At 45.0% G+C, this 15,199-nt stretch overlaps 1 protein-coding gene across 2 annotated transcripts in view; it reads left to right on the top strand.

Annotated features, from left to right (window-relative positions):
• Window positions 1-4,885: 4,885 nt before the first annotated feature.
• Window positions 4,886-15,199, top strand: part of LOC129826685 (calmodulin-regulated spectrin-associated protein 1-B-like) — a 34,210-nt gene continuing 23,896 nt past the window's right edge. For both annotated transcript variants that reach the window (XM_055887687.1, XM_055887686.1), the window contains exons 1-3: window positions 4,886-5,030; window positions 5,819-5,979; window positions 13,620-13,882. In XM_055887687.1, the coding sequence (XP_055743662.1) occupies window positions 5,820-5,979; window positions 13,620-13,882 (423 nt within the window). In that variant the 5' untranslated portion in view covers window positions 4,886-5,030; window position 5,819. The remainder of the gene's footprint in view (window positions 5,031-5,818; window positions 5,980-13,619; window positions 13,883-15,199) is intronic.

Raw genomic sequence — 15,199 nt, 5'->3', positions numbered from 1 at the left:
CTGTTCGCCCTGCCTTTTCCTGTAGTCCACGATCAGCTCCTTTGTCATGCTCACATTGAGGGAGAGGTTGTTGTCCTGACACCACACTGTCAGGTCTCTGACCTCCTCCCTATAGGCTGTCTCGTCGTTGTCGGTGATCAGGCCTACCAGTGTTGTGTCGTCAGCAAACTTAATGATGGTGTCGGAGTCGTGTTTGGCCATGCAGTCGTGGGTGAAGATGGAGTACAGTGGGGGACTAAGCATGCACCCCTGAGGGGCCCCAGTCTTGAGGTTCAGCGTGCAGATGTGTTGTTGCCTACTCTTACCACCTGGGGTCGGCCTGTCAGGAAGTCCAGGATCCAGTTGCAAAGGTAGGTGTTTAGTCCCATGGTCCTTAGCTTAGTGATGAGCTTTGTGGGCACTATGGTGTTGAACGCTGAGCTGTAGTCAATGAACAGTATTCTCACATAGGTGTTCCTTTTGTCCAGGTGGGAAAGGGCAGTGTGGAGTGAGATTGAGATTGCGTCATCTGTGGATCTGTTGGGGCAGTATGCAAGTTGGAGTGGGTCTAGGGTTTCCGGGATGATGGTGTTGATGTGAGCCACGACCAGACTTTAAAAGCACTTCATGGCTACCGACGTGAGGTTACCTTCGCTTCCTTGGGCATATGTACATAAACTCAGCAAAAAAAGGAAAGTCCTCTCACTGTCAACTGCATTTATTTTCAGCAAACTTAACATGTGTAAATATTTGTATGAACATAACAAGATTCAACAACTGACACATAAACTGTTCCACAGACATGTGACTGAGAGACATGGAGTAATGTGTCCCTGAACAAAGGGGGGGGGGGGGTCAAAATCAAAAGTAACAGTCATTATCTGGTGTGGCCACCAGCTGCATTAAGTACTGCAGTGCATATCCTCTTCATGGACTGCACCAGATTTGCCAGTTCTTGCTGTGAGATGTTACCCCACTCTTCCACCAAGGCACCTGCATGTTCCCTGACATTTCTGGGGGGAATGGCCCTAGCCCCAACCCTCCAATCGAACAGTTCCCAAACGTGCCTTATGGGATTGAGATCCGGGCTCTTCGCTGGCCATGGCAGAACACTGACATTCCTGTCTTGCAGGAAATCACACATAGAACGAGCAGTATGGCTGGTGGCATTGTCATGCTGGAGGGTCATGTCAGGATGAGCCTGCAGGAAGGGTACCACATGAGGGAGGAGGATGTCTTCCCTGTAATGCACAGCGTTGAGATTGCCTGCAATGACAATAAGCTCAGTCCGATGATGCTGTGACACATACCCCAGACCATGACAGACCCTCCACCTCCAAATCGATCCCGCTCCAGAGTACAGGCCTCGGTATAACGCTCATTCCTTCGACGATAAATGCAAATCCGACCATCCCCCCTGGTGAGACAAAACCACGACTCGTCAGTGAAGAGCACTTTTTTGCCAGTCCTGTCTGGTCCAGCGACTGTGGGTTTGTGCCCATATGTGACGTTGTTGCCGGTTATGTCTGGTGAGGACCTGCCTTACAACAGGCCTACAAGCCCTCAGTCCAGCCTCTCTCAGCCTATTGTGGACAGTCTGAGAACTGATGGAGGGATTGTGCATTCCTGGTGTAAATCGGGCAGTTGTTGTTGCCATCCTGTCCCTGTCCCGCAGGTGTGATGTTCGGATGTACCGATCCTGTGCAGGTGTTGTTATACTTGGTCTGCCACTGCGAGGATGATCAGCTGTCCGTACTGTCTCCCTGTAGCGCTGTCTTAGGCATCTCACAGTACGGACATTACAATTTATTGGCCACATCTGCAGTCCTCATGCCTCCTTGCAGCATGCCTAAGGCACGTTCACGCAGCTGAGCAGGGACCATAGGCATCTTTCTTTTTGTTTTTTGAAGAGTCAGTAGAAAGGCCTCTTTAGTGTCCTAAGTTTTCATAACTGTGACCTTAATTTTAATTGCCTACTGTCTGTAAGCTGTTAGTGTCTTAACGACCGTTCCACAGGTGCATGTTCATTAATTGTTTATGGTTCATTGAACAAGCATGGGAAACCATGTTTATTAAACCCTTTACAATGATGATCTGTGAAGTTATTTGGATTTTTCCGAATTATCTTTGAAAGATAGGGTCCTGAAAAAGGGACGTTTCTTTTTTGCTGAGTTTATTACCTCAATTACCTCGTACCCCAGCACATTGACTCAATACCAGTACTCCTTGAATATAATCTGTTATTGTTATTTTATTGTGTTACTATTTTCTAATTTTTCTTACTTTTTAACTCTGCAATGTTCTTAAGGGCTTTTAAGTAAGCATTTCACGGTGAAGTCTACACCTGTTGTATTCGGCGCATTTGACAAATACAATTTGCTTTGAGGGTTTGAATTTTAAAATATACGCTTGTTTTTCTTGTTTTTATAAACAATGTAAATGTAAACAAACACTTTATTGCCTCAAAACATGGTTAAAACTATCACTTGGATATCATGGATGGTCAGTCCTTCAAATCAAATCAAATGTTATTTGTCAAATGCTTTGTAAACAACAGGTGTAGACTAACAGTGAAATGCTTACTGACGGGTCCTTTTCCAACAATGCAGAGTTAAAGATAAAATAGAAATAGTGATTCAATGAAGAAATACAAATTGAATAACAATAACAAGTAAAAATAACGTCTTCATACAGGAAGTACCAGGACCGAGTCAATGTGGAGGGGTACAAGGCAATTGAGGTAGCTATGTACACATAGGTAGGGGTAAAGTGACTAGGCAACAGGATAGATATTAGACTGAGCTGTAGCACAAGCAGCATCTTATGTTGTGAAAGTGTGTGTGTGTGTGTGTGTGTGTGTGTGTGTGTGTGTGTGTGTGTGTGTGTGTGTGTGTGTGTGTGTGTGTGTGTGTGTGTGTGTGTGTGTGTGTGTGTGTGTGTGTGTGTGTGTGTGTGTGTGTGTTCAGTGGTGTTAAGTACTTAAGTAACAATACTTGAAAGTACTGCTTAAGTCATTTTTTGAGGTATCTGTACTTTACTTTACTATTTATATTTTTGACAATTTTTACTTTTACTTCACTACATTCCAAAAGAAAATTATGTACTTTTTACTCCATACTTTTCCCCTGAAACCCAAAAGTACAAATTACATTTTGAATGCTTAGCAGGACAGAAAAATGGTCTAATTCACACATTTATCAAGAGAATACTCCTGGTCATCCCTACTGTCTCTGACCTGGCGGACTCACTAAACACATGCTTCGTTTGTAAATTATGTCTGAGTGTTGGAGCGTGCCACTGGTTTTTCGTGAATTTAAAAAAACAAGAAAATGGTGCAGTCTGGTTTGCTTAATATAAGGAATTTTAATTGTTATGTACTTAAGTATATTTAAGCAATTACATTTACTTTTTTTTTTTTTTTACTTTTTAAACCAAATACTTTTAGACTTTTACTCAAGTAGGGTTTTACTGGGTGACTTTTAAGGTATTTTCTATTAAGGTATCTTTACATTTACTCAAGTATGACAATTAGGTCGTTTCCACCACTGTTTGTGTGTGTGTGTGTGTGTGTGTGTGTGTGTGTGTGTGTGTGTGTGTGTGTGTGTGTGTGTGTGTGTGTGTGTGTGTGTGTGTGTGTGTGTGTGTGTGTGTGTGTGTGTGTGTGTGTGTGTGTGTGTGTGTGTGTGTGTGTGTGTGTGTGTGTGTGTGTAGATGTGTGTGTGGAGATGTCAGTTTAGGCACTGTAAGTGTGAGTGTGTGGGTAGAGTCCTGTATGTGTGCATTGTGTCAGTGCAAGGGAGTTATTTAAAAAAAGTGTCAATGCTGGTAGTCCGGGTAGCCACTTGGTTAGCTATTTAGCAGCCTTGTTTAGCAGTCTTATGGCTTAAGGGTAGAAGCTGTTCAAGGTCCTGTTGGTTCCAGACTTGGTGCATCGGTATTGCTTGCCGTGCGGTTGCAGAGAGAACAGTCTATGGCTTTGACAATTTTTGGGCCCTTCCTCTGACATCGCCTGGTATAGAGGTCCTGGATGGCAAGCAGCTTGGCCCCAGTGATCTACTGGGTTGTACTCACTACCCTCTGTAACACCTTGCGGTCGGATGCATTGCAGTTGCCGTACCAAGTGGTGATGCAGCCAGTCAAGATGCTCTCAATTGTGGAGCTGTAGAACTTTCAGGATCTGAGTGCACATGCCAAATATTTTCAGACCCCTGAGAGGGAGAGGTGATGTCGTGCCCTTTTCACAACTGTGTGGGTGTCTGTGGACCATGTTAATTCCTTTGTGATGTGGACACCTAGGAACATGAAGCTCTCGACCCGCTCCAGCCCCGCCCCATACCTGCATCCATAGCTCTATCTATGAATTTGAGAGCGGTTACATTTAACCAGGCCCATCCGGTAGCTTTATACCAAAACAGAGGCTGGGAGAACGCTTAGTTATTGCTTCAATTAAGGATTCTAGCTTTCACCTTGTAGTTTCAAACTCAATCAGCTGTGAAATCCCAAAACTAAAAGCACCACCACAAGAGGGAGATTTTTCCACACTGAGGCAATCCCCTTATACTTTAGCTTCTTTTTTTTTTCAACAGGCCACCTAATTCAGTATACACTACGATTGATTGACTCATATGAAGTACTTATTAACAAATGCATAGTTTTTAATTAAACTGTTTCATTTAATTTCTAGAGACTCCTCTCAAAAGAGAGCAAGTTGTTATGGTATGGGCACATGGGCTGGTTCATTTCTGATAAATTTTTGCAAACAAACATCTAACATAGTTTCATATACCTTCTTACGCCCTTCTTTTATAATGAATTGTTACTTTGAATCTTGCTCTGGGTTGTGTGTATGTTGGGGTCAATGATGTGGTTGCATGATAGTATTAGCATCCGCGCAGGCGCAGTGGTTAGCTACTTATGCTAACGGTCAGACAGATAATTCGATTTATGGGAAAGCGCGGATACGGAGGTACATAAAGGTGCTTCTCACTAAGACGTTAAATCTTCGACCTAAAATGAGTCATCATATTGAAAGATAAACCGGGAATAATCAGGTACGTTACTGTCTTTCGTAAACTCTGTACATTTCTGTCTGGCATTGGTAGTAAACGTTTATCCTGGGTTTCCCGTGGCGCGGTTGTCAGACACAGGCCGCAAATTGGGTTTTGTTGCTGGGGAGGAGACCGTTCGTTCATCTCGCTGCTGCTACGATGTGGTGCTTGGGCTTTGCTCGGGCAATTGCATAAGAAAGTCCTTTTGTTACATATTTTATACTGACCGATCTAAAGGGTTGATTGACGTTACATAGTGTTTTTTTTCATGTATTTAAAAAAAATACTGTTTGATTAAGTTAGTGAATGTCAGTTCGATTCATCCAGTTATTGTAACCTAGCATAAAGCTGCACTTGACTAGCTATCTGACTAGCCAGCTAACTGGATAAAAACAGCTAACTTAAGTCTGTTGGCCAAGGTGCTTTCTAACTTGGCCAGTAAGGCTATTTTGTAGATGTTGTACAACCCAGATTCAACGAAACAATCAAGTTTATTGTCAGTTAGCTAGCTAAAGTTAGCCACCTGTCTAATGAATGGGCGCCCAATGCTAAGTTAGCTAACATGCCAGCATCTACCGGACTAGCTAGCTAGCTAAGTTGTGTTTTCATTTTCACTTGTGGGTTAGTTAGCTGGTTAGTTAACAATTCCTCAGTGGCTCGCTAGTAACTAACGTAATACTCGAATGAAATGACTGTAGTCATTTAGTATAGTCACTTTAATAACTAGTTACATGTACCTATTTTCTCGACTAACCGGTGCCCCCGCACATTGACTCTGTACCCTTTGCAAGGATGGATGTGGATCTGTGTGGTGGTGGGGATGGCACCCGAAGAAACATGGATTCAGCTGGTGAAGGGACAATAGAGATTGTTCCTTTGGAAATGTACGACTCAGCCAGAGCAAAAATAGACGCCAACCTGCGATGGCTGTTCGCCAAGGCATACAGCATTGGTAAGTTCTCTCTCTCACTCTCTCTCACACACACACACACACATACACATACACACACACACAGGGATAATGACATAGGTATTAAAAAGGTCCAAAATAATCGCCTGTCACATAGCTACACAACTCCAATGCCTTGGTGCAAGTATTAACCCTATACTGTTCTCACACAGACACTTCAGGATTTTACCCTCTGCTGTGATCCAAAGCATTATGGAGATGTATGTAGGTTTTTAATGACAAAGAAACACAACACTTCTTAAGGAAGACACACTTGCCCCATCTAGTGGCAGGGTTGGGCCCAAATGTTGTTAGACGGGAAATGTGTCTTTGTGTTCATCCACACCTCAGACTAACAGTCTGCAGTTGGGCTTGGCCTAATGAGCCCTTCTTGGAACAGGCCTTGATGGCTGAACCAAGCCGAATGGAATGTATTGTCTATATTTTTTCAGTTGTTATGCATCAAAATTCTTTGTGTGCAGAGCTGACTGTGTCCCTGTATGACTTGGCAAATTATCTGATTGTTTTTGTGCAGTGGCCTTTCGCAGTACAGTGAGACTGGACTCACAGGAAAACTGCTGAATAAATCCACTGACTCTGTCAGACTCGTCATGGCAAATGCAGCGCAAGATATCAGTCCTTGTCACTCTTATCAAGAGTGACAATGTTGCTGACTTGCTGTTTTATTTTTTATTTTATTTCACCTTTATTTATCTGTAATGATGTCAACAACATCATTCGACCAAACAATTACCTGGACCTTTGTAAAAAGTTACTCTATTTTCTAAAATGTTCTAGGTTCTTCAGAGCAAAACAGTCAAGGTATTTTGATGTTTATTGATTTTTGTATTGCAAGATTCCCATGTCTGTCACACTGTAACGAATCACTTATCTCCACCTGCATAATTAACTGGAGGATATGTGGAATGAATTACACCTCTCACCACAGTGCCACAAGTATAGCCAGGTGGCTCCTCCACAGCATCTTAGCATGTCTTCTGCATGGAACCAAAGCCACAGGCCTTCAATAGCAAAGCTAGGCCAGGTAGCGACCCTTAAAATAGCAATTGTGCCTAGCTTTGTTATTGAAGGCCTGTGGCTTTGGTTCCATGCAGAAGACATGTTAAGGTGTTGTGGAGGAGCCAGCTGACTATACTTGTGGTGTGATGTGTAATTCATTCCACATATCCTACAGCTAGGGTTGCCTGTCACTATTGGAGGAAACCTGTCATGTGAGCGACGCGTGACCTAATTTCACTCAGAGCACTTGCTCTGGCTATATGGATTTTTAATTTCTAAACAGTCATGTCAATGGAGTGTCGTCTGTGTTGTCACTGGAAGAACATAATGGTGCCGCGTGCGGTGGTTAATTTCTTCACTCTCAAATGAGGAGAGACAAACTTATCACACATCAGTTTTTGCCCCACAAAAGCCTCGGGCCTTGCAGACCAAGGGAAACAAATGCTTCAAGGTCTCTGAGCGAGTGACGTCACCGCTAATTAGCTAGGCATTTCACACTGGTTACACAAGCACCTGCACCATTTCAGTCTGTGTACATCAGGGTTTCCCAAACTCGGTCCTCATGACCCCAATGGGTGCACGTTTTATTTTTTGCCCTAGCAATACACCGCTGATTTCAAATAATAAACTAATTTGATCGTTTGAATCAGCTGAGCACCCCTTGGGGTCCCGAGGACCGAGTATGGGAAACGCTGATATACAGTGTTTTCTAAGCCTAGGTTTCATTTTGTCATCCTAGCATTTTGGTTTCTGCTGTCATTACAGTGATTTCATAATGTCACTCAGACACACGCTTGCACACAGCAAACTAATGATCCCAGATTTGAATGGTATTCATATGAATGGAATGCCATGCTCCTGTTTTCATTCTGTTCTCCTTGTTTTTTCCTCATGCCTAGTCCCTGTGTTCCTCTAACAGAGAGCTGTGGTCCCGGAGAGCTCAGAAACAGTAATAGGCTTTTGTCCTGATGACGAACGAACACTGCCTCTCCTCTCTCTCTCTCCCTCCGGAGGAATCTCCCCACTGTCTGTCATCTGCAGCTCTAAGGGTTGTGGCTAACAGCCATGCAGGCAGACAGAGTACACTAGCACTCAGCAACATCTAATCTATATTAGCTTAAGACATGGGAACAGAACTCATTGCCCAAAGATTAACTGGGCGTGAAACACAGTTTGATAATAGAGGGAGTGGATTGTACAGTAGCCTTGGGGATTTTGGGGACTGCCTGTGCTCAGGTGCAACACTAATTGGCATCCCCCATTTGGGAATTGTGGTGTTTTTTTACCTACGGCAGTAGTGGAGTGTATTGCTAATGTGGCTTCACAGATGCTGGTCTGGCTCTATAACATGGCAGGAACTAGGGATGGGCATGCAGGCTGAGACAATACATCCTCGCCCCTCAGAGATTGTGGGGCAGGTGTGTGTATGCGAGTGGGAACCTGCATGCCTGTGTGTCTGTTTCTGAGCGTGTGTCTGTTTCTGAGCGTGTGTTTGTGTCTTCTGTGTGAGTGCACGCTGCATGCTTGCGCCGTGTGTTAGTATTTGCCCCCCAGTGCAGACACATATCTGGCTGGCCCCGCTCCTCACATCACAGTGCCTACCATGGTACCCGCTGGGGCAAGCTGGTGCTCTCCTGTCTAGTCTGATGGTAATTGGGGGGATGCATTATAGCCGGTCCTAGCAATGGAGAGAAAGAGTGTGTTTACCATGCTGGGCTCACTCCCTGTCCCAGTAGTTAGATACTTCAGCCCACTGTGGCAGGAGGGGGGCAGCTGCTGCAACACAGTATCGCTGTCTCCAGGGGGGATTTATACGTGAAGACCCACCCTGGTCCCAGCCACCCTGGTCCCAGCCACCCTGGTCCCAGCCACCCTGGTCCCAGCCACCCTGGTCCCAGCCACCCTGGTCCCAGCCACCCTGGTCCCAGCCACCCTGGTCCCAGCCACCCTGGTCCCAGCCACCCTGGTCCCAGCCAGGCCACATGCCTTTTGTTTTCACACAACCACCTCATCTGTTTTAATGCATTATACACAGTACCACACGCACACCTCTGTGTCTCTGTCTCTCTCGCTCAGAAGGACTGACTCTTATACTGTTAATGTACACTGCTCAAAAAAATAAAGGGAACACTTAAACAACACAATGTAACTCCAAGTCAATCACTGATTGACAATAAATTTCACATGCTGTTGTGCAAATGGAATAGACAAAAGGTGGAAATTATAGGCAATTAGCAAGACACCCCCAAAAAAGGAGTGATTCTGCAGGTGGTGACCACAGACCACTTCTCAGTTCCTATGCTTCCTGGCTGATGTTTTGGTCACTTTTGAATGCTGGCGGTGCTCTCACTCTAGTGGTAGCATGAGACGGAGTCTACAACCCACACAAGTGGCTCAGGTAGTGCAGCTCATCCAGGATGGCACATCAATGCGAGCTGTGGCAAGAAGGTTTGCTGTGTCTGTCAGCGTAGTGTCCAGAGCATGGAGGCACTACCAGGAGACAGGCCAGTACATCAGGAGACGTGGAGGAGGCCGTAGGAGGGCAACAACCCAGCAGCAGGACCGCTACCTCCGCCTTTGTGCAAGGAGGAGCACTACCAGAGCCCTGCAAAATGACCTCCAGCAGGCCACAAATGTGCATGTGTCTGCTCAAACGGTCAGAAACAGACTCCATGAGGGTGGTATGAGGGCCCGACGTCCACAGGTGGGGGTTGTGCTTACAGCCCAACACCGTGCAGGACATTTGGCATTTGCCAGAGAACACCAAGATTGGCAAATTCGCCACTGGTGCCCTGTGCTCTTCACAGATGAAAGCAGGTTCACACTGAGCACATGAGCACATGTGACAGACGTGACAGAGTCTGGAGACGCCGTGGAGAACGTTCTGCTGCCTGCACCATCCTCCAGCATGACCGGTTTGGCGGTGGGTCAGTCATGGTGTGGGGTGGCATTTCTTTGTGGGGCCGCACAGGCCTCCATGTGCTCGCCAGAGGTAGCCTGACTGCCATTAGGTACCGAGATGAGATCCTCAGAGCCCTTGTGAGACCATATGCTGACACATGCACATTTGTGGCCTGCTGGAGGTCATTTTGCAGGGCTCTGGTAGTGCTCCTCCTTGCACAAAGGCGGAGGTAGCGGTCCTGCTGCTGGGTTGTTGCCCTCCTACGGCCTCCTCCACGTCTCCTGATGTACTGGCCTGTCTCCTGGTAGCGCCTCCATGCTCTGGACACTACGCTGACAGACACAGCAAACCTTCTTGCCACAGCTCGCATTGATGTGCCATCCTGGATGAGCTGCACTACCTGAGCCACTTGTGTGGGTTGTAGACTCCGTCTCATGCTACCACTAGAGTGAGAGCACCGCCAGCATTCAAAGTGACCAAAACATCAGCCAGGAAGCATAGGAACTGAGAAGTGGTCTGTGGTCACCACCTGCAGAATCACTCCTTTTTTGGGGGTGTCTTGCTAATTGCCTATAATTTCCACCTTTTGTCTATTCCATTTGCACAACAGCATGTGAAATTTATTGTCAATCAGTGATTGACTTGGAGTTACATTGTGTTGTTTAAGTGTTCCCTTTATTTTTTTGAGCAGTGTATATCAGGCTTATTGCATATGTGGATGCTTTTTATCTCTAATCAGTCTATTCTGTTGTAATGCACAGACAGAGGTTCCGCCTCACGATCCTAGCCTTATTATCCCTCCCTAGGCCTACAGCTAATAACACTGTTATTATGAACAGTGAGTTACATTCAGACTGTGCTAAGGATGACCGTAGAATCCAAATCTGCCTGGTGTAACTGCTGTGTTGCTGATTGGTTGATGGAGAGATCTGCCTCTGTCAGCTTGTGTGTCTTCCTGTTAGTGTGGTCGGATTGGAGAAGGCTGACAAGCCGTTCCCTTTATGCCATAGTCAGGACTGCGAGGCAGGGAAGGAGGGCTCCATAACACACAGATGTGGAGTTATGGAGATGTCTGTTCTGTTTAAGACTGACCCCATTTAGTCGACTGTTTGGTCGATAGGCTGTTAGTCGACTGAGACTTCTTTAGTCGAGCAGTAGAAGGGGGGGAAAAAACGAACAAAAAAAATATATTGTGTACAAGACACCAGTCTGATTCACACTGAGTGGACTGATCCGTTGTGGGGATGGCATAGTCCATCAGTCTAAGACGTGCTCAATTGTATCCGGTTATATTACATAAGAACAATGGTGCAACACTAATAAAAAATGTATAACAAATGTGCTTCCTCCCGCGTTGGATAGCGGTCGCTGTCCACGGTTCTGAACTTATCAGTGCTCTGTTGAATTGGCGCCGTTTCCTAGACCATGTTGATATGTGCATAATAGCAAAGTTAACCAGAATATGGTATTGAGAACAATGCTGTGAAGGCAGCAGCAGAATGAGATGAGAAAACAGCCCTTGTCCTATTGTCTAAGAAAAGTCAGGAGAGGGGAAACCCCAACTTAATCAGGTCTATAATCAATAGTCTAACTGTTAAATGACTTTATAAATCATCAATACATCTACAGAAATAAGACCGATCCTGCTTTTGTTTCCAGTTTGAGTGTTTGTTTTAATAGCCTACTGATTCCGTGAGCGGCAAGCCATGGATGGGCCTTCATAAAATTCTATTACGGGCCGACATGGTAGGCTAAACCCTTGTAAGCTTTTGGATATCTTTTTTTGGTCCGGATGTAGTTTTTTGGTGTTTTTACAAACGGTCAGCTTACCACATAGATGGGCATTTATGAAATTAAATTTCAGGCAACACTAGGCTACACCTCAGTAATCATGTCTTTTGTTTTTGGTGCAGTTCTGGACCGGCCTTGATTTCCACATCCACAGACATTGGTTTTTGGCCTAGTCCGGACCAAATCTGAACCAATCATTGTTTTATGTTAAAATGTTTTTGTCTTTGAATTACTTATTTTAGGAAGTGCATTTAGGATGTGCTGCGGATCGCTAAAATATCATAATGATTATGATCACACTTCCTCAATTCAAAAATAATGGGAACACTATAGGAAATATGGTTTCGAAACTTGAGAACCAAGCTGGAATTATCAGTGGCCCCATCACCTGGACCCGTTTAAATTCTGTATCTTCACGCCTAGAATAAAAACCTCCAGGCTTCTGTCATAACTGTCAATTTATTGGATTTTTTTTTTTTTTTACAGTGGGTAGTTTGGAAAATACGAATCCCGTCTGAATCATCCTCTGGTATAACTGACATCTGGAGTAATAATTACATAACCAACGTTCTCTAGTACTAGTCCCAAGTGACTAGGTCTTTGGTCACGTGCTTGCAATGCATCAATGTGTCACGTAAAGAGAGCAAGAGTTTAACGAATAGGGAATGTTTTTCCAGAACAAACACATGAGGGTATTTTGGTAGCAGAACTTTTCAGTCAGAAATGACTATTGCAGCTTCAGCAACACGGACCGCGCGATAAACACTTTGATGTTCTTTGGTGGTCGCTGCAGCAGGGAGGAGAGAGGGACAACGGGTGCTAGTCACAGTACGGCTGAGCCCGTTCCGGCACATTCAAATCAATTTCTGAACTCCCTCGAGTCATTTGAGTCTTAAATATTTAATCAAACTGTGTGCTTAAAGCATCAGACAAGCTCAGTGCATATAGTTGATTTGATTAAAACACATACGATGTGTCTATGTGGAAAAATACACGGTAAAAAAAAATGTTGGCCAATAGTTTGGTCGAAAGAACAGCTGACTCTTGGTCGACCGTTTTTTTTTGTCTGGGACAGCCCTATTTCTGTTAGCTCAGCTTCACAGCCACAGCTAAAATAACAATGTCTGAATAAGGGAGGTTAGCTGGGCTTTTTTTGTCCCGAAGATCATCACACCTTTCTGATAGCGTGCACCTGTGCATGGGCTGGGCTTGTCACATGCAATGGGCTGCTCGGGGATCCTCCATTCTATTCCTCTGCTTTAATGTTTCCAGATGGTGTGTTTCCTGTTAGGAGTATGACAGCAACAGACATCAGTTATCATGATCGGATTCCCAGCACCATTTAGCCTAATATGGTGACTTCTGGTTTGATATGAGTCAGTGAAAAATGCAAAACAGACCCTTCATAGGTCATTGTTTGTTTTTCCTCCTTTGTGGTGGAAACTGGAAAGGCATTGTTTCAGACTAGTAACCTAAGAACCTAGCTCTTCTCTCAGTTCCAAGCCATGTCTAGCCTGTATTTACAGAGTAAACTGAAACCTTGCAGTACACATTTTTACCCTGCGAGCAGATGCTGTTGCCACATTCCCTTTCATTGTTGAAAGATTAGGCTAGATCTTCCCTTTTTTAAAGTAAAGCACGTATTTCACATTTGGCTATCCACGAAACGACAAACTCTTATTGTAGCCCTGTGTATGAATATTAGTCATCACAGCAGCGTTTCCCCTAGATTCTTCCTGAAGTAGGCACAGGGCTGCAAGCACCAAAATTTTCCATTGAAACCAATAGCAACCAAATATTTTCATGCGGGTAGCAACACAGCTGGATGTAGGGAATGGAACCCGTCCTGTCTAAATATGAGTTAGGACCAACACCATGCATCATATCAATCACTAACCCCCCCCCCCCCCCCCCCCCCCCTTCCTTCCAGACCACATCCCAGAGGACCTGAGGGATCCGTTCTACACAGACCAGTATGACCAGGAGCACATCAAGCCTCCCGTCCTCCAGCTGCTGCTGTCCTGTGAGCTGTACTGCCGGGTGTGTGCCCTCATCCTGAAGACAGACCAGGCCGCCTCGTTGCAGTCACACATGTCAGTCATCCAGGCCCTCAGCCGTAAAGGGATCTACGTCATGGAGAGTGATGACGCCCCTGTCAGAGATGCTGACCTCTCCTGTGTGCCCATCAAAATGGTGAGTGGGAAAGACTGTGTGACTGTGTGTGTAGGGGGTGATGAAAAGCTATGCAGAGTGAAGGAAATTCAGCTGCATCTCAATTGTCTCAAGTGGCTCTCCTTGTCTCCTTAATGTACAGTGAAAACACTGGAGAGACCAAAGCAATAGGGCTGATGCCTACGAGCCAGGCGGCTAGGTCTCTCGCATGAGAACAGATGACGGAAAGGAAACAGATGAGATGCACCCAAAGTCCTCTTCATGGACTAGGAAGTAGGGAGGGACATTATTTGTGGTGGTGGAACTAGTTTGATAAGCACGTGGTGTTTTATGGGTGTCATTGCAGAGGCTGCTCATGATTTGCGGACGAGAGCTGTCTTGAAAATGAGTTAGTCCCAGTGCAAAACAGACATAAATCAAGTCTGAAAAGCTGTGTTGCCCTTTAGCTGGCCATGGATGAGAGAGAGTCAAGAAGCTCAGCCTTCTGGTTGGCTATTCTGTGTGTAGGCCTACATAGAGAGCGAGAGCTGTCTCTGCCTGCAGCAGCAGCTCTGTTCCTGCTCTAGTCTTATTACTTTAACTAGTGAAAGTAGTCAGTGTGATAGATGTCATTGTTCTGTTCTCTCTATCACACTACACTGAAAACTAGAATATCTACCTGTCGTCTATTGGACCTTGTCAAACAGCCTTTAAACCCTAGGTAACTTAAATGTTCTAGTCTTTGTTGAAACCATGGCTACTCATCATAGTGTTCCAAATCAATTTACATTTGGGTGTTTTTTCCCGACCTATTAAATTTGGTTCCAGACCGTTGAGCTATTTCCTTATCGTTGGCTACCTTGGAGATTCAAATTTGACTCTGATTCATGTCCATATAAAGGCATAGAACTGGTCCAGAGAGCGTGTCGTCTGTAGGCTTTACGACACGGCTTTTGGCACAGTCTGGTTTCTGTGGATCATGTGAAAATTGATTCAGTTACTACTTTGACCATCATTTTCTACCAGCGGGATAGGGAAGGGTGGACAGAGATAGAGAACAGTCTGAAGTTAGACCTAAAATGTGCTGAATGACCCAGTGGGGTTCCTCCTCCACTACTTTTTTCCACTCCTGTAGTGAACCCTTGTCCCTAACAGTGACATTTTCCATGTTGTCTGGTCAATATGCAAAGTCTAGTGCAGCAGTTGCTTATTGATTGATTCACCATCTCTCATGTAACCTAGTTCTCATCCAACCAACCAGCCTAGTTTTTAGGACTATTGACTTTAAATGTGTCTGGCATTTGTGATTGGTCTCACAGCCTATATGAATTCCTGAGCCGTTTTGACCCGTGTCACCCT

The sequence above is a fragment of the Salvelinus fontinalis genome, chromosome 28 (genome assembly GCF_029448725.1).
Source record: "Salvelinus fontinalis isolate EN_2023a chromosome 28, ASM2944872v1, whole genome shotgun sequence".
Taxonomy (NCBI): Eukaryota; Metazoa; Chordata; class Actinopteri; order Salmoniformes; family Salmonidae; genus Salvelinus; species Salvelinus fontinalis.
This window is presented reverse-complemented; position numbering and strand designations above follow the sequence as displayed.